At 48.6% G+C, this 18,657-nt stretch overlaps 1 protein-coding gene across 1 annotated transcript; it reads left to right on the top strand.

Moving 5' to 3' along the window:
• Nucleotides 1-12,876: 12,876 nt before the first annotated feature.
• Nucleotides 12,877-15,624, top strand: SPINK4 (serine peptidase inhibitor, Kazal type 4). Its single transcript, XM_030467705.1, has 4 exons — nt 12,877-12,963; nt 13,614-13,648; nt 13,982-14,094; nt 15,450-15,624. Exons 1-4 carry the CDS (start codon nt 12,888-12,890, stop codon nt 15,502-15,504), a joined length of 279 nt encoding a protein of 92 aa, XP_030323565.1. The 5' UTR covers nt 12,877-12,887; the 3' UTR covers nt 15,505-15,624.
• The last annotated feature ends 3,033 nt before the right edge of the window (nt 15,625-18,657 follow it).

Genomic DNA, 18,657 nt, shown 5'->3' with positions numbered 1-18,657 from the left:
ACATGTTGCACATGCAAGAGTGCAGTTATGTGTATAGGGGCAAAGTACATACGTCCAAGTATATAATGGCACACCTGTTTTCTGTAGAGAGTTAAGTTGTCTTATTTAAACCATGAATGAGGAAATAGGAATACAGGCCTTAAAGCAAAAATGCAAACATGCATGTCCTTAAGCAAGGTCTGGCTGTGCTCACTGCATGTTAGCCTGCTCCAGCTTTTTACCATTGCAATCTCCACCCCAACCTAACCTGCAAAGAGACCTTGAAGATCTCACTTTACCAGTCATACCTGATTTAACTTCTAGCTCTGTGGCTTCATTTTGGTGTTGATGCTCCTTTTTAGTGAAGCTAAATTTTAGAATTTTTCTCCCTACTAAAACCTGTTTTGTGACTATACTGCTTTGCTGCACATGAATATATCTGTCCATCCACCATGCCTAATGTCTGATTCTAATCAAACCTGGCAGTTGGGAGAGATCATAAACATCCAAAATACTTGCTGAAACAAGCCATCAGGGTGCAACAGAGTGAAAGTTCACTGGGAATGTGGTGAGATATTTGTAGCTATGCATCAAAGTATGAGGGGGAAGAGGGAGGCTGTAAGCCCATATTGTTATAAGAAAAGCAAGGTTCTCAAGGTGTGTGGCAGAATCAAGGAACAGGTGTGAATATGTGCCAAGTGAGGGTTTATGAATCCTGCAGCTCATGGAGGGATTTGTTTCAGTGCAATCTAGTTTTTCAGGCCCATGCTGAGGTCAGTGGTTTAGCTACAAGGATAGGTCCCAGCTGCCCTCAAGGGGCAACCCCCCCTCACCTGAAGAGCAGTGTGTGGTCACCACCAGCAGTGCAGGGCTGTATCCACATAGGAATTCCTGTCCCCTGCTCCACAGCAAAATGTGACCCCTCTTTGTGCATGACCTTATGGAGTTGGAGGTGGATGGGACAATGGAGGTGCAGGAGTTCTTCTAGCCCTTCTGGAGATCACTTTGTGAAGCCTCACTTGCTCTCTGCTGCTTGGAGAGAGCACAGAGAAGCATGGTCCCCACAGCAGCTCTTCTTTCAGCTTTCCCCCAAGCATCATGTTGTCAGCTTCTCCAAGCAGAGTGGGAATTTGGGCTTGTGACTCACTCTTCAGTGTGGTTACAGCAGCCCTGAGCACCTTTGGAGACAGCAGCAAGCCCCGTGTGAGCAGCTTTGGACTTCAATGGAATGAAGCCCGCAGCCCCTGGTCACTCACAAGAGCAAAAAAAAATTTCAGCTCCGGTCCCCAGGGCATGGGGTGAGCACGGCTCAGGCAACAGGCAGGCCAGACGAGCGGGAGGGAGGTGAGGCCGGCATTTGGGAAAGGGCCAGATGAAGAGGGCCAGTGGAAACAGGCCGTGCCGCCCGCGCTGCCGGGTGTCAGTGCGTGGGGTCTCCGGTTCCACAGGTGCCCTCTGCTGGTACCCTGCACCCGAGTGCTGCTGACCCACCCTGCGCTCGGGCTCTAGCCTGCACATCCTGCTCTGCAGCCACGCTCGGGGTTTGGTTTAGCACAGGTCCCCAGAGAGAAACGCTGCTTCAAAGAGTCCAGCGGGACAGACATATGGTTCTTCCCCAGCGGCGTGGGATGGCAGGATCCTCTCTGAGCTTCACGCTCCCTCTAAGGCACGGGAAATCCCCGGGATATCCCCAGTGTCTATCTCTTCCTCTGTCCCTCCCTCCTTTCTTCACTCAGGGCACCCCGAGTGTGTGGGTGGCCAGGCATCACTGGTGTGCAGATCCACACCAGACAGGACCATTCCTCATTTTCCAGCACCACGGGGGCAGCAGCATGGGTGGGTCTGCGCATTATCCACAGGGCAGGGGCCAGCGGCAGGGACAGGGCTCGGTGTTGCGTGCAGTCACCCCTCCACAGAGCTACGGGGCGGAGTGTCCCGGCATGTCACACTGCCCTCGGGACCCTGCTCCACGGGGACACTGCTTGCTGCTGCGTGGGCTGCAGAACTCTTCTGACCAAGCACTGGTTTAGGAGGAGGGTTGAGAAGAGCTGTCTTCAGCTGAAGGGCCAGGTAGCCGGCAAGGCGGGCAGACAGCAGAGGAACGAGTGAAGAGAGTGAGGAAGGTCTGGAGATCCAGTACATAACCTCCCTTTGCTGAAAGCCTCGAAGAGCCAAATCAGGGACAGCACTGCCTCCATGTAGGGAAATCTCCTAAAAGGCCAGACAAAAAGCTTTGTCTACCTTTTGCCATGCTTACGAATTAAAATTAAGGCTTGAAACTGATACATCTTGGCAGAGTGCGAGACTCACATTTAACATCATCTTACAAACCTTTAAGCCTTTTTGCATAGTTCAGTTTCTACTGCCAACAGTGAATCAGTTTTCAGGGGTGCAGCAGCTTTAGAAGGGTTCCCCTGAAATAGTGGGTGCTGTCATGGACCAGTTCCTGCTGATCTCCTTGCCTCCTGAACCATTTTAATGGGTTCCACTGCAGACTGAGGGTGTTTCATAGTTGTGACAGAAAAGAGGCAGGAGATTATATCTTCTACCAGCCCTGTGGGTCTGATTCCTTATTTCATTTCAGTTGTATCCAGCCCTGTGAAAAATGCATCTGTGCCTCATTTTAAGTGATGGTGCTGGGCTGTGTCTCATGTCTCAGGTCCTATTTTGTGTGCTTACCTTGGCAGAGAAGAGAGGATAATCCTCTGCTAGAGGCACATAGTCAGACCTGTCAGAGTACAGGGAGGTGCCTGAAAATCTTTCAAGGTATGGGGGTTGAGGAATACAAGATAAAAAAAGAGAAAAAAATAAGTTCATCTGAAGAGAAACTCGTCACCAGGCAAGAACTCACTTACCTGCAGTTACATTCATCTAAATGAGGAGAAACTTCTACCAGTTCTTATTTACAGTCCTTGAGTTCTTGTTTACAGTCCTTGGTATTTTTAACTGGAATGATTTTTTCCTTTTTTTTTTTTTTTTTTTTTTTTTGGTAATAGCTAGACACCATGCTTAGCCCAAGGTATAGTGCCATACACATCCCATTCTAGCCACCAAAAAGGCTAAACGGGCCTTGACAAAATCTGGTTTTGAAACCAGCTTAGGCTGGGTCACTGCTGCACTTGCTCAGTTCCTTGTGAGGCTCATTTTCTGTTGGTTTGCATGGCTACTGATTTAGTACTTCCTAGTACTTCCTATTTAGTACTTCAAACATAAATGCATTACAAGGGTGTGCAGGCTTTGTGCTTATGAGCAGTGCATTTCTTATTTATGCACTGTTTTGCTTCCTGGGACAGTCAGCAGCAAGGGCAGCACCTGTCCAGAGGTGAAAAGACCTAGCCAGGCCCTTAAACTGTGTATTTTCCAGAGCAGAATCTGAAATGTACTTTACAAACAAAGAATTGATGTGGTGACACTGTTGAGCTCATTTTACCTGGCAGATTCACAAAGGAGAAACTTTGGATTAACACCTGGCTACTCAAAAGTAAGCTGCTTGCAGTGCTTTTAGTTCTGCTCTGATCCACTAGAAGAGAAAAATGTGGCCATTGAATGAGAGTGACAAAAAGAGCAAAGATGTGAGTTAACAGAGAATACTGCTATTTCAACATAAATGAGATGGGTCAGAGAGAACTTTGCTCTGTAAACTGCAAGGTTCACTCCACAGCTTTTAAATGGGATGTAAATCAAAAGCTACTGGAATGTGATGGAAGAAATTGGCTGTGTTTCACTGGGTGTGAGGTTGCCTTGCTGTTCCATGATATTTATTGTAGCTCCTGCCTGGTGTTAATTTGTACATACCCAAGTAGTTAACAGGTCATTTGGAAAAAATTACACCCGTGCAGAAGGCGGGGTCTGAAGTCAGAAGTATCCAGCAACCTCAAGGACACAGAGTTCTTTTTTTAGTATTTACATGTAAGACCTGCATTTTCTTTCTCTGGCAATTGAGCTAAAGAGAAAGTGCTGGCTTCACATTGACTACATGAACAGTGTGCTAGAGAGTGTTTCATTCTTTGAATGTTCTGCAGATGGAAGCTGCATCCCTAGAAGTGTAGAGGAAAGTGGAGAGAAGTATGACTGTTACCAGCAGCCACGTAGAAAGCTGTCCAAGCATGACTGGGTGACCCCACTGCCAATGAGTCACACAAAAGCAGAATCACTGAACAGCATCCCCTCTGTGCCTGGAGATACAAAAAACTTCCTTAATTATCTTATATTGCACTCCTCTTTACATTGATTAATCTTGGGATAGGTCTGGGGGCTTTAGCAGCTGGCAGATATGGAAGACCAGGCCTTTCCTGCAAAAGTCAAAGGACCTTCTCCAAAAATAGTTGGCAAGAGCAGCTGTCACTTTGAAGGTGTGGGGTGGCATTTGTGCTACCTGTTTTCCTCCAGTGTGATGCTAAATGCAGGATGATGACAGCATTCAGTCCTACACCATGTGGAAACAGTGATGCTGAGGAAGAAAAAGATACAAAAGACTGAGGCCCAGTATAGGGTTGTTCGTCCAGAAACAAACCCCAAGGAGAAAAAGTATTTGATACCTTATTTTTTAATAAATTCCTGTGGGTCCAAGTTCACAGATAAAAAAGAGTGAACATCAGTATGTTTGGGACAGCTGATACACTTTGTCCCTGCTGCCAGAATACAGATTAACTGTGTCAGCTCAGGGTAGGACAGTCTTGCAGCAGTCCCAGCCCAGGTAGGTCAGAGCTCTGCCCATCTAGACTGGACACACAGCATTGTTCCCGCCTTACACCAGCAGGGTGGCTTGGTTTACCCCTGGCAAAAAAGTAAATCCATGTCCTTTATCTTCTTTATCTGCTGCACTAAGGAAATAGACACCTGTCCCTTATGTGAGAGCACATGGGAAAGTGAAGGCCAGTGTCATCCTTAATCTGCCACGGAGCTGCAGGTTATTTGTGAACTGCGTGTGCACTCAGGGTGTGTCTTGAATCCTAGAATCATAGAATTGGCTGGGTTGGAAGGGACCTTTGAGATCAACAAGTCCAACCCTTGATCCACTACCGCTGCAGTTACCAGACCATGGCACTGAGTGCCACATCCAGTCTCTTTTTAAATATCTCCAGGGATGGAGAATCCACCACTTCCCTGGGCAGCCCATTCCAATGTCTGATCACCCTCTCTGTAAAGAAATTCTTTCTAATGTCCAACCTAAACCTCCCCTGGCACAACTTCAGACCTTGCCCTCTTGTCTTGCTGAGAGTTGCCTGGGAGAAGAGACCAACCCCCCCTGGCTACAACCTCCTTTCAGGTAGCTGTAGAGAGTGATGAGGTCTCCCCTGAGCCTCGTCTTCTCCAGGCTGAACAGCCCCAGCTCCCTCAGCCTCTCCTCATAGGATCTGTGCTCGAGTCCCTTCACCAGCCTGGTTGCCCTCCTTTGGACCCACTCCAGGACCTCAATATTCTTCCTGAACTGAGGGGCCCAGAACTGAAATCCAGGAGCCTTAACAAGGAGAGGAAATGTAGGTGTCCCTGAAGTGGGGGGAGCTGTAGCAACTCCTGCCTAGCTACAGTGGCTTCAAACAGCAGCTGAAGCAGGGGAGAAGGGTGAGCAATGGATGCTCCCCTGCTGCACCTCCAAGGTCCAGTGCACAGCCTGGCTTTGCAGGAAAGTCACCTTGGCCCTCTCCTCTCTACTAGAGTGGACAGGAGGACTCATCCATGTATTCAACCCATTTTGTCATGAAGCTGAAGGTGTCACGGGGAAATGTTTGAATAATTAAAAAAAAATAATGAGCATTACTCACTTCCTGCTATGTGAGAGTATATACCCACAGTGATGAAAAGAGGAGGGAATCAGGGGTGTGGTCTGGATCCAGAAAGTCTGCTGAAACTGCCAGGAAGAGGTGATGACTGATCCCTGACCCAATTACGCAGGGAGACCTCCCCATATGTCAGCTTTTGGCTCCCCTGCTTATCTAGAGGAAAACTTCTGGTCAGCTGCACTTCTGGGACTTCTTTTTTTTTTTTTTTTTTTTTTTTTTTTCCTGAGTAAAGAAGAATGAATTGGTCCTTTTCTCTTCTATGCATGTGGAAACCTCAGGGTGAGCAGAGTGTGTCACCATCTCTCTAAAACACATCTGGAGGCAAGGAGGGAGCTAAGGGTATGAATATGAGAATAAGTATGGTACTAGCCCTCCTCTCTGGCTTGCCCCCTTGTGCAAAACTGCAGGCTCTGGGCTTGAGCTGCATGAACAAGGCAGTGCTCTGTTCCTGGAGTACTGCACTGTTTGTGGGTCCCTGGCGTTTCCCAGTATGGGAAAACCCTGTGAGGAGCAACAGAGCAGGAGTTAAAATATCTGTGCAAGTGCAGTAAGCCAGGAGTTGGAGAACAGCCCTGAAATTCAGGAAAGGCAACAGATAACAGTAAGAAAAGGGCAGGTGCTGGGTGGAGCAGTGACGACACCAAGGCCACACTACAGATAAGGCCACCAGGCAGACATGAGGCAAGAGAGATGTGAAGCAATTGTGCTCGGCCCCCTGCCATGGGCACCCAGCCAAATTGAAAGCCTGCAAACTGTGCCGTGGTCACAGGTGTGATAAGGGCTCACGACATGATGAGTGATCCCAGGCCAGAGGGTGCTGGTGAGGGTGTGGGAACAAGAGCAAAGACAGGGGCAATGCCATGAGGGAACACACCTGAAACCTGATTTGGAAGTAGAAGTCTCCTTCCATGATGATCCATGATGCTGAGAGGGTACCACAGACTGCCAAGAGAATGGAATGCTGTCCACTATTACTCTTCCATATAGGCATGAATGACACCATAAGTCCAGACTTGGACAAAAGACTACAAAGCCCTGGGGACACAGTGGAGAATTTTGTCGCCCAAGTTGTATTTTCTTCCATATTACCAGTTCAATGATAGGAAGCAGACAGGAATAGACACATAATGCAGATCAGCTTCTGGCTACATGGCTGGTGTTGCTGTGAGGGTTTTAGCTTTTGTGACAATGGGACCTTCTACAAGGACTACAGCCTGCTAGGAAGTGATGGAATCCACCTGTCTAAAAAAGGCAGGTGCATCTGTGGCAGCAGAGTGGCCAGCTTGGTGAGGTGGGCTTTCCACTGAAGGACTTGGGAGGAGGGATCCAAAGTGACAATGCTCATGCCATCATCAGCACCACAACCAATTGGGCAATAAACCAGGCCAACCAGAGTAGTTCGTAGTGTTCCTCAGCTGCCTCCCTAAATGAGAATCAAAAGACCAGCCACCTGAATTGTATGTATACTAATGCACAGGGCTGGGAAACAAACAGAAGGCACTGGAGCTCCATACCCAGTCAGAAAGTTGCAATATCATAAGAATAACCAAGTCACGTGGGACACCTGACGTGACTGGAGGACTGTGATAGATGGCTACAGAGTGTTTTGTAAAGACAGGCAAGGTAAAAGAAGTGGAGGAGTCTCACTCTATATGAAGGAGTATCTTGAATGTATAGAAGCCAACTCCAGGAATTGTGGAAGCCCTATCAAATGCCACTGGGTCAAAATCAGAGGGGTTGTCTCTAACAGAGGCCTTACAATAGGCATCTTTTAACTACTCCCAAGCCAAGATGACAAGAACAATGAAGTGATGCTTGGGTCACTTAAGCAAGCAAAAGGTCAACAAAACCTGGTTCTTATGGGAAACTTTAACTATTCAGACATTTTTTTGAAGAACAACACAGCAGTTGACCTGTCAATCCATCAAATTCCTGGAAAGTGTAGAAGGCTCCTTCCTTCTTCTCCCAACCAACCTTCCTCCTGCCAACCAGGAATGAGACAGTGCTGGACTTGCTGCTCACCAACCAAGAAAACCTGCTTCGTAGTACCTCAGTTTGTGACAGCCTTGGCTGCAGTGATCACAATACTGTGGAATTTGGGATACTGCTGAGCACACTGAAGGTTAGTTCCAAGACAAAGGGACCTGGTGTGGAGCTCCAGGGAGCTGGAGATAAAGAAGCTGGTGTGTGCTGGGAGTTTTTCAAGAATGTTACTAAATACACAAAATCTGTTAATGACCTCTAAAGGCAAGGGAAGTAGGTGGAGCAAGAGATCCCCTTGGCTTGACTGTGAGCTTCTGGTGCTGCTCAGAACTAAAAGGGAAACATCCATAGATGGAAAAGCTGAACATCACCTTTTGAAAATTACAAGGACATTATTGGGGCACGCAGAGATGCAGATAGGAAAGCAAAAGCTCAGCTAGAACTCATACTGGTCAGTGTCAAAAACTTGAATAAAGGGTTCTTCAGGTCCACAACATGCAGAAACAAAAGGAGAATATTGTCCTATTGTTAAATAGGAGAGGTGAACTAGTTACTAGCAATACTGACAGGGCAGAGGTTTCCAACACCTTCTTCACTTCTGTCTTTACTGGGACTGTTGGGTCCCAGGCCATGGGAACCAAAATCCAGGTTGGTGCAGATACAGACCTGCTGTCAGTGAAGGCAGAGCTGGTGTGCCAACCACTACAGAAGCCTGACCTATAAAATTGATGGGTCTGGATGCCATCCACTTAAAGGTGTTAAGAGAGATGGATGATGTAATTGTAAGGCCTCTCCCCATAATCTTCATAGACTCATAGAGCTGGTATTCAACCATCATGGTTGGTAAGGCTCTTCAAAATCATCGAGTCCAGCCATCAGTTCCTACACCACCTTAACCACTGAATCGTCTCCTGAAGCACCACATCTACCCATTTTTTGAATATTCCCAGGGACATCAGTTCTACGACCCCCCTGGGCAACTGGTTCTAATGCTTCACCTCTCTTTCATTGGGGAAGTTTTTCCTAGTATCTAATCTGCACCACCCCTGGCATCACTCAAACCCATGACCTTGTCCTGTTGCTAGCCACTAGGGAGAAGAGGCCAACAATCCCCTCACTGCAACCTCCTTTCAGGTAGTTGTAGAGAGCAGTAAGGTTTTCCCTCAAACTCCTCTTCTACAGGCTGAACAGCCCCAAGTCCTTCAACCTCTCCTCATAAGACCTGTTCTCCAATCCCTAATCAGCCTGGCTGCCATCCTCTGCACCCTCTCCAGCACCTCTATGTCCTTCCTATACTGTGTTGCCCAAAGCTGCACATGGTACTCAAGGTGCAGCCTCACCAAGGCTGAGTACAAGGGTAAGATCACCTTCCTGGTCCTGCTGGTCCTACTGTTCTTGACATAAGCCAGGATGCCATTGGCCTTCTTGGCCATCTGGGCACACTGTTGGCTCACGTTCAGCTTCCTGTCAATCACCATCCCCAGGTCCCTCTCTGCTGGGCAGCTCTCCATCCACTCCTCCCCAAGCCTGTAATGCTGCTGGGGGTTGTTGTGGGTGAAGGGCGGGGCACACAGTTGTCCAGTTTGAAACTCATACAATTGGCCTTGGTCCATCAATCCAGCCTGTCCAGATCCCTCTGCAGAGCCTCGCTACCTTCAGGCAGATGGACACTTCCACCCAGCTGAGTGTTGTCTGCAAACTATCTGAGGGTGCACTCTATCCCCTCATTCAAATCATCAATGAAGATGTTAAACAGGAGCAGCCCCAGCAATGATCCCTGGGGGACACCCCTTGTGGTCAGCTGCCAACTGGATGTAACTCCATTGACCACAGCTCTTTGGACCCAGTCAGCCAGCCAGTTTTTTATCCACTGAAGGGTGTGCACATCCAAGCCATAAGCAGCCAGTTTCTCCAGGAGAATGCTGACGGAAATTGTGTCAAAGGCTTTTTAACGACACTGACAGCCCTTCCCTCTTCCAGTAAGTGAGTCACCCTCTCATAGAAGGAGAACAGGTTTGTCAAAGAGGACGTGCCCTTCGTGAACTCATGCTGACTGGGCATGATCACCTAGTCATTCTGCTTGTACCCCATAGTGTTACTCAGCATGACCTGCTCCATTGCCTTCCCTAGTACCAAAGTCAAAATAACAGGTCTGTGATTTCCCAGATCACCCTTCTGTCCTTTCTTACATACATATGGAGGTTACTCAGGCTGATTTCCAATCTGCCAGTACCTATCCAGTCAGTCAGGACTGCTAGTAAATGCTGGAAAGTGTCTGGGTGAGCATACCCACCAGTTCTTTCAGCATTCTTGGGTGCATCCCATCCGTCCCCACAGATCTGTGGACATTTACATGGTGTAAATCTGACCATCTCCTCCCAGATTGTTGGGAGGTCATTCTGCTCATGGTCTCTGTCTTCTAGCTTTGGGAGGTGGGTTTTTTCTTTATGACCTCTCCTATTGCTAAAGACTGAGGCAAATTCATCAGATACCTCAGTTTTTTCCTCATCTTCCCTTCTGAATCTAATAGGGGATGGAGGGTTTCACTGTTTTTGTTGTTGTTGTTGTTAAGATATTTATAGAAACTTTTCTTGCTCTTCACTGCAAAAGCGAGATTAATTTCTAACTGGGCTTTGGCCCTTCTGATTCTCACCTTGCATAGCCTCACAACATTTTTACAGTCATTTTGAGTGGTCTGCCCCTTTATCCCTACAAACTCTCTTTTTCTCCCTGAGTGACAAACAAAGCTCCCTGAAGAGGCTGGTTTATGCCTCTGGCTTGCCTTACAGTACATGAGGATGGCCAGCTCCTGCACCTTCAAGACTTCTTGAAGAGCATCATCTTTGAGAAGTCATGGAGATCAGGAGACATCTTTCAAGACTGGAAGAAGGTTAATGTCACCCCCATGTACAAGAAGAGTTCCAGGGAGGACCCATGTAACTATAGACCCATTAGCCTCACTTCAGCCTTTTGGAAAGTTATGAAGCAAATCCTCCTGGAGACTCTCACAGATCAACTAAAGCATGTGATTGGGAAAAGCCAACATGGATTCACTAGGGCCAAATCATGCTAGACAAGCCTGAACACCTTCTACATCAAAGTAATCAACTTGGTTGGTGCAGGGCATGCAGGGGATGCATTGCACATTGTCTACCTGGACTTCTCCAAGGCTTTTGATGGAGTCCCCCACAGCTTCCTCACAGAGGAACTGAAAACATGTCCCAGCTGCCATCACTCCTGCACTGCCTCTAGCATGATCTGAAGAGCCAGGCCATGCTTGGGACCAGCAGCACAGCGTGGCTCTCTGCAGCAGCAGCACTGGGGTCTTTATGATCAGATTCAGGTGGGGTTTTGAGTAGTATAAACATTGAAGAAGACTGTAAAGGCCCATGATAGCCTTCATCAAGGGCTATGCTGAGTGCTGGTGTGAGAAAATCTTTCAGGAGGTGACCCCCTGATGTCCCCATAGTTGAGTGTTGGCTGGGATTTGCAAGGCAGGTGCCTCCACATATGCTGGGGTGAGATGTGCTGTGTCTCCAGGACCTAGTGTGCTGGTGGCACAAACCTCCTGCACATCAGGGCTTGGTCTCTACAACTTTGTCCATGACTCACTGAGGATGGAGATCTCCCACCTCCCTGCTGCTCTGGGTTGCTCATTCTCTGGGGGACAGTTTCTTTCCTAGCTCCAAACCTGAATACCTCAGCACTTCCATTTGTGCCTGTTGCTTTTTATTCTGTCATTTGGAACTACCAAAAAGAAGTTGGTTTTGTCAACTTCACTTTGTGCAGTTGTAGACTGCTAGCAGATCCCCCTTTGGCTTCCCCTGTACTATACTAAACAAGCCCAACAGGCCCCCATGTGCCTCAGGAGCAACTTCTAATGCAGTTAAATATTTACTTTAGTTGAGGGATTCCTGAAGTGGAATAATAATGAAAGCCAAAGGTTATTGAATGGTGTAAAGTCCATGAAGAGGGAATATAAAGCATGTGCACAGCCTCCTCAGCAGAGCAGAGGAATAGTTCTGCCAGGGAGCTCTGAATTGGTCACCTTCCCCTTCCTGAACCTATCTGCAGCCCTGCTGAGTAGAGTGGAAAGAGCACCCAAGGACAAGGATGGAAGGAGATCCATGCAATGTCTGTATCCCTCTGGCCATGGGGGATGTTCACCAAGCTGTTCCTTTCTCAGCTGGCTGGGGCCTGCCTGTACCTTGCTAAGCCTCAGGTATACTGGGGGGAAGAAAAGCTCTAAGCATGGTCATGGTCAGCCACTCAGCAAGTGAAAATGTGTATGCTGTGAGTGTCTGGAGTTCTCCCAGTTCTCTCTAGACACAGCACCTCTTATCTGCTCTGAGGTGAAGGATGCCCTCTGTGACTTCTGCCCCAGACTTCATCTTGGCAAGGCGGTCCCAAAGGAGACAACACTGTCAATACTGGTCTTCAGGTACACCACCAACTTTCTACCCTTCACCAATTGAGTTTGATTCACCAGAGGAAGGTGGGGACAGATGTGAAAAATTCATCTTAGAAAGAAGTGGTGAGGATGCTCACAGGGAAAGAGGGATGCTAAGCATTAGTAGCAAAGCAGCTGGCATCATCTGGGCTGGAGTCCTTCCATAAGGAGCTGGCGTCTCTTTCACTGAGGAGAATGAAGCAAGGTATTGAACCCCCCATGGTAATGGGTAGAGCAAAATGGAGAGTGACTGCACCTGCAGCTCCCTGCTGCCACCTGAGTGAATTTCATTGCCTCCAGCCCCTCTGCAGCCTCAGCCTGCCCCGTGCCACCCGATGAAGAAAATCAGCTGCAGAGCTGGAAGGCTGCCTGGGGTAAGATACATCCAGAGGTGAGCTGACTGTGTGGAGCATAGAAGAGCAACATTGCCCCACACAGTGCTGCCCAGGGATTGTAAAGCTGTCTCCAGTGCTGGCACCTGGAGCTGGAAAGTGGCTCTGGGGTGGTTTATCAGCTTTGTGAGGGTGCCCAAGTGATCTCTCTGGGTGCACAGTCCAGCTGTTCCCTGCACAGATCAAATGCTGCTCAAAATGCTGCTTTTCCCATTGCCACGGAGATAAGCTGCTTCCCTCCCCTATAAAGGCAGCCAGGAGTAGAGCGAAGGTGCTCGAGGGTGTACACCTGAGCCAGCCATGGGTGCCAGGGAGCTGGCAGTGCTGGAGGCTGTGGCACTGGCACTGGTACTGGTGACTCTCGTCGCTGCTGGTGGTAAGTCTACTCCGCTGCCAGCTCTTGGGTGGCAGGCTGAGGGACCAAAAAACCATCTGGAAGGGCAGGTAGTCCCAGAAACCCTGGTTTGGAGAGGAGGTGAGGAGGGCAAGCCAAACCGAGCAGGAGCATGGTGGGGAATAAGGACTGGACAAAACACACCATGACTTCCTAGCCCTTCAAGGCAAGGGGTGGGGGCTGTTTCATTGGCTGTATTGCGGTTAGGAGAGGGATGGGATAGGGGACAGCCTGTGATGGGTATGGCAACGGGAATCTGGGAGAACAGTACCTACACCGGGGTGGCAGCTATCGTTTCTGCCTCCATTAAGCCCTTGCAAGGACTTCATGCTTTCAGTGTATTCAGGTGGGAATCAGCTGTCTGTAGGCTTTGGAAAACCAGTGTTACCTAAGTGCACATAGCAAGGGTCCTGCAGCAGCCTGTGTGCAAGACTTCACTCTCCCAGGATGCTGGTGCACCTCACAGGTGGTCTGTAAGTTGTTGCTATAGCTCTGCTTGAGTGCAGAAAAGGAACCCACCAAATGCACCTCTCCTTGAGTGCAACGTGTCCAGCTGAGCAGTGTCACCGAGCCCCACACTCCTGCCTCTGGTCACAGGTGCACCAAGCTCACGGTTCTCTGCTCTGTTTCAGGGGAAGAGGTGAACAAAGGGAATGGCCTGAGAAGGGTAAGATGTGGTGTATTAAGTAAGTGGCTTCTGTTTTTCTTTCTCCATGGCTTGAGATGAGATTTAGTGCCTGGCATGTCTGGGAGAAAGGCTGTTCATAGCAGTTTTCTTAATCCTCATGGGTATTGGTACTTGAGCACCAGACCTTCATGAAAGCCCAAGTTGTGAGTCCTACTGAAGTGCAATGTCCTTTTCTTTATGCTCTGCCTTTCTGTGTGCATGCTCTGCTCTGTTTGGGACAGAGGCAACCAAGTTGACAGTGGCACTTGCTCCTGCAGGGTGCTCTGGGGTGCTGCTGGCACTAAAATGTCTGCTGTGCTTTCCCCTTTCCAGCCAGTGTGTGGAGACGTGGTCAAGCTGCAGGCCTGTCCCCTGGTGTACTTGCCTGTCTGTGGGACCGATGGAAACACCTACGTGAATGAATGTCAGCTCTGTGTCCAGCAAATGTAAGCTCATGCCCTTGGAAGAGGCTGTCAGGAGTTTAATTTTGACTGCCTGAAACTCAATTGGTGTCAAATAACCACCATTCAGGTTTCTCCATGCCTGGAGAAAGCCACAGCAGACAGGAATCAAGCATGTTCCTGCTAGTGTAGTGGAAGAGGATTTTTCATGCCAGCTGAGCCAGGTGATGGGCTGTGAAGCCTGTGGGCTTCACCCTCCTGCTCTGACAGTCCCCTTGGGTAGGTGCAGGTGTGCCCCCAGCCCTTTCCTGCAGATGGCTGCTTCATTCTTTGCACCATGTTTAGTGACTACTGTGCAGCTGCAGGCTGAGGAGTTTAGCTCATTGTGTTGGCAAGAGACTAATTCCACAGAAACCCTGAATATTCACCCACTGGAACAGCTTGCTAAATCATACCACTCTGTGGCTGCATCATCAGCAGATCCAAAAGTTGAGGTCAGGATTCTGTGTCCAGGACACCCTCCAATGTGGGTGCCTGCAATCTGGATACAAAGCTGAGGATGGAGAAGGTTCCACCATTTGTCCTGCCCGCAATTAGTGGAGGAAGAATTGCTCTTAAGTGGGCAAAAAGGCTGACTAGTCATCTAGCCTGTAGAAGCAAATAGCACCACTAAGTGGCACCATCTTTGAACTAGAGCAACAGGAACCTCATGAGAAGCACAGCAGTTGCTTTAGGGCAGTGATTTTGTTCAGGGTGCGAAGTGACTGAGGAGGGGTTCCTGCTCAGGATGAAGATCAGTTTGAACAAAGGTCAGCAGAACACTTGCATAGCTCAAAACCCACAGACTGTATGCTGGAGGAGGGGGATGTCCAGCTTGTCAAGGGAGGGGGCTTGGAGGAGCTGCAGCTGTCTAGCCTGGGGAAGGAGAGGCTTGGGGGGATCTAGCAGCAGCCTACACTTGCAAATGGGCTGGAGCAACACTGGTGGCAGCAGGTGATGCTACACAGGGCAACAGCGACAAACAGCAGCCCGATAAACAGCAGCCTCAGAGGGTACAGGTTGGACAGGGTGGAAACCACTTCCCAAGAAGGTTGGTGCACCATGGAGGTAGGGAGGGTCTCCATCCTTGGAGGGAGGTGGTTAGGACTCAGGCAGGGCCCTGGCTACCATAACCTCACACTGGGAAGAGCTCTGCTGTGTGTGGGTTGGGCTAGAGGCCCAGTGCCAGTGCTGCACTCCCAGGGGAGGGATAGCTGAGGGCCAAAATGGCTTGCAGTCAGCTTTTTAGATCATAAAATGAGAAAGCCAATGAGCTCCATTTCACAGGCTGGATAGGAGCCAAAGTATGACATGGGGAGGATTTTTCTGAGCTCTTACTCTTTTTTCCTATGTTATTTTAGGAAAACCAGGCAAGATATCCGGATTTTGAAAGATGGGGATTGTCAACCTATCTGAGTTTTCTGATAGGTTTCCTAGAAAGCCTAGGAACAGGTGATTAATTGATCCTATGTGCTCTATGCTGATTGCACTTTTAAGGTAGCAATGGAGAATAATAAAATAGCATGCACAGTCTTATTGCAACAACACTTTTTTTATGCAGGGCTGAGTGAAAAGAGCACAAGCCAGTTACCACAAGGGGCTACTAACAACATACAGTCAAAACATTAATTTCAAATTCACATTGCATACCAGGGCTCTACATTGTGAGTATTATTTCACTTGCATTTCTATGAGAAGGGACACATAGGAGTAGGAAGAAACACACAGATGCACTGAAGAAGGTACTGAACAAGTGCCAGCTTTCTTCTGTACGAGGCAATATAGTGAAGAGAAAGTAAATTTTCTTCAGTGTGGGAGAACATGACTCACAGGCTCCCTAGGAAACACCACTGCATTCAGAGCTCATGTAAATTGAAAATGGTAACATCTACACTTCTCATGTTAGATGATATTCAGCTTTTGATCTGGAAGCCTTTCACAACAGGACTCAGCCCAGATAGCAGCACCACGGGGCCATGTAAACAGCCCAAGCAGAGACCCTGAATGCAAAGAGCCCCAGATCTCTGCTCTAGTACTCCAGACTAAAATAATTAACCAGAGATGCTCTCCAGGAACTGCAGATTCACAGCCAGGTGTCAGGACCATCCACAGGGAATTGTGGCAGGACACAGTCCAACCAAGGTTACAGTGTAAGTGTGCATCAGTGTCCTTGGGGCTCCTTCTGCTCTTTTGTCTCCCAGTTCTACCAGATGGGACACAACAGACCTTTCACAAAATACCTGCAATAAGGTGTACAACTTGGTATGCAAGGACCTTCTTTTGCTTCTGGTAGAAGAGATTCATGAGCAATTGCTAATCCAGGCCATGCACCCTGAATTCAGTTCACTCCTGCACCAGAAGTTCTATTTCTTCAGACTGGCTGGTTGGGATTTCTGATCAGCTTTAGCAAGCACTGGGCTGCTTTGAAAAGTGCTTCACTGTGAAGAGAAACTCTCCAGGGGTAGTTCTGTGCCCACCCACCAACAGATCATACTGCTCTAACTTGCTGCTAAACTCACACAACTGATTTGCAGCCATCTAGGGAAGGGTCTGGGGTGCATCAGTCCAGTGAACTCCCTGAAGTCAGTGACCATACTGAGTCTGGAAGCTGTGCCAGTGTCATGCCTACTGTGCTTGGCCAGCTGTCCATATAATACATCCCCACACACATCTTCCAGTTTTGCATCTTTTTTGGAGCCACCAGGTGGGACACTTCAGGACCATGTTGCAAGACAAACCCCTTGCTGGTAGATTCAGTGCTGCAGCTGGAAGTAACATTGAGGAGCAAAAACTAAACCTGCTTGGCTGGGTTGGAGATCCACCTGACTCAGTGTCCACTGTTTCTGGCCCAGAGGTGGCTGTGCCATTAAAAGCTTTTCTTTTATTAAAAGCTCTTCCTCAGGCTAAGAAATCCTGGCCTGGCTAATTGCTCAGATTTCTCCAGTGCTTTGACCATCCCTGTTTTCATTTCCTGAAGCCTTTCAGCTTCTGCAGGGGATGGTACACAGCTTACCCACCCATCCATGGTGTCTGCTATTACATGAATTCAAGTGTCTCTGTCCCAGCACTATGCTAGGGCCAAGGGGAGAGTGATGCCCATCATAGCCTAGTGTGTATCTGGGACCTGCTCACCTCATGGAGGGGATGACCAGCATCTCAGCCCCACACGGTAGCTTGAGCTTTGCAGGCAGAGTGACTGCAGCCCATCCCTGTTATCCCCTGAGAGCTGTGTCTATTTCATAGAATCATAGAATCATAGAATCATAGAATCCTAGGGGTTAGAAGGGACCTCGAAAGATCATCTAGTCCAACCCCCCCTGCCAGAGCAGGGCCACCTAGAGTACCTCGCATAGGAACGTGTCCAGGCGGGTTTTGAATGTCTCCAGTGAAGGAGACTCCACGACCCCCCTGGGCAGCCTGTTCCAGGGCTCTGTCACCCTTACAGTAAAAAAATGTTTTTGAATATTCAACTTGAACCTCCTGTGCTCCAATTTACACCCATTACCCCTTGTCCTATCACTGGTCACCACTGAGAAAAGCCTAACTCCATCTCCCTGACACTCACTCCTTACATATTTGAAAACATTGATGAGGTCACCCCTCAGTCTCCTTTTCTCCAAACTAAAGAGACCCAGCTCCCTCAGCCTTTCCTCATAAGGGAGATGTTCCACTCCCTTAATCATCCTAGTAGCTCTGCGCTGGACTCTTTCAAGCACTTCCCTGTCCTTCTTGAACTGAGGGGCCCAGAACTGGACACAATACTCCAGGTGCGGCCTCACGAATGCAGAATAGAGGGGGAGGAGAACCTCTCTTGACCTACTAACCACACCCTTTCTAATGCACCCCAGGATGCCATTGGCCTTCTTGGCCACAAGGGCACATTGCTGGCTCATGGTCATCCTCTTGTCTACCAGGACCCCCAGGTCTCTTTCACCTACACTGCTCTCCAGCAGGTCAGCCCCCAACCTATACTGGGACATCGTGTTGTTCTTCCCCAAATGCAAAACTCTACACTTCCCCTTGTTGAATTTCATCATGTTTCTCTCTGCCCAACTCTCCAGCCTGTCTAAGTCTCTCTGAATGGCAGCACGGCCTTCCGGTGTGTCAGCCACTCCTCCCAGCTTAGTGTCATCAGCAAACTTGCTGAGGGTACATTCTATACCCTCATCCAAGTCGTTGATGAAGATATTGAACAACACCGGTCCCAGTACCGACCCCTGAGGGACTCCACTAGTCACACACCTCCAACCAGATTCTGCCCCATTGACTACAACTCTCTGACTCCTTCCTTTCAACCAGTTCCTGATCCACCTCACTACCTGATCACCAAACCCATACTTGATCAACTTATCTACAAGGATGCTGTGAGAGACGGTGTCAAATGCTTTACTGAAATCAAGATAAACCACATCTACCGCTCTTCCATCATCTATCCACCTAGTAATTTCCTCATAGAAGGCTATGAGGTTAGTCAAACATGATTTACCCTTGATAAAACCATGCTGACTGCTCTTGATGACCCCCATGTCCTTGATATGCCTGGAGATAGTGACAAGAACAAGTTGTTTG

The sequence above is a fragment of the Calypte anna genome, chromosome Z (assembly GCF_003957555.1).
Source record: "Calypte anna isolate BGI_N300 chromosome Z, bCalAnn1_v1.p, whole genome shotgun sequence".
In the NCBI taxonomy this organism is placed as follows: domain Eukaryota; kingdom Metazoa; phylum Chordata; class Aves; order Apodiformes; family Trochilidae; genus Calypte; species Calypte anna.
The sequence above is the reverse complement of the archived record's forward strand: the minus strand, read 5'-3'. Positions and strand labels throughout refer to the sequence as shown.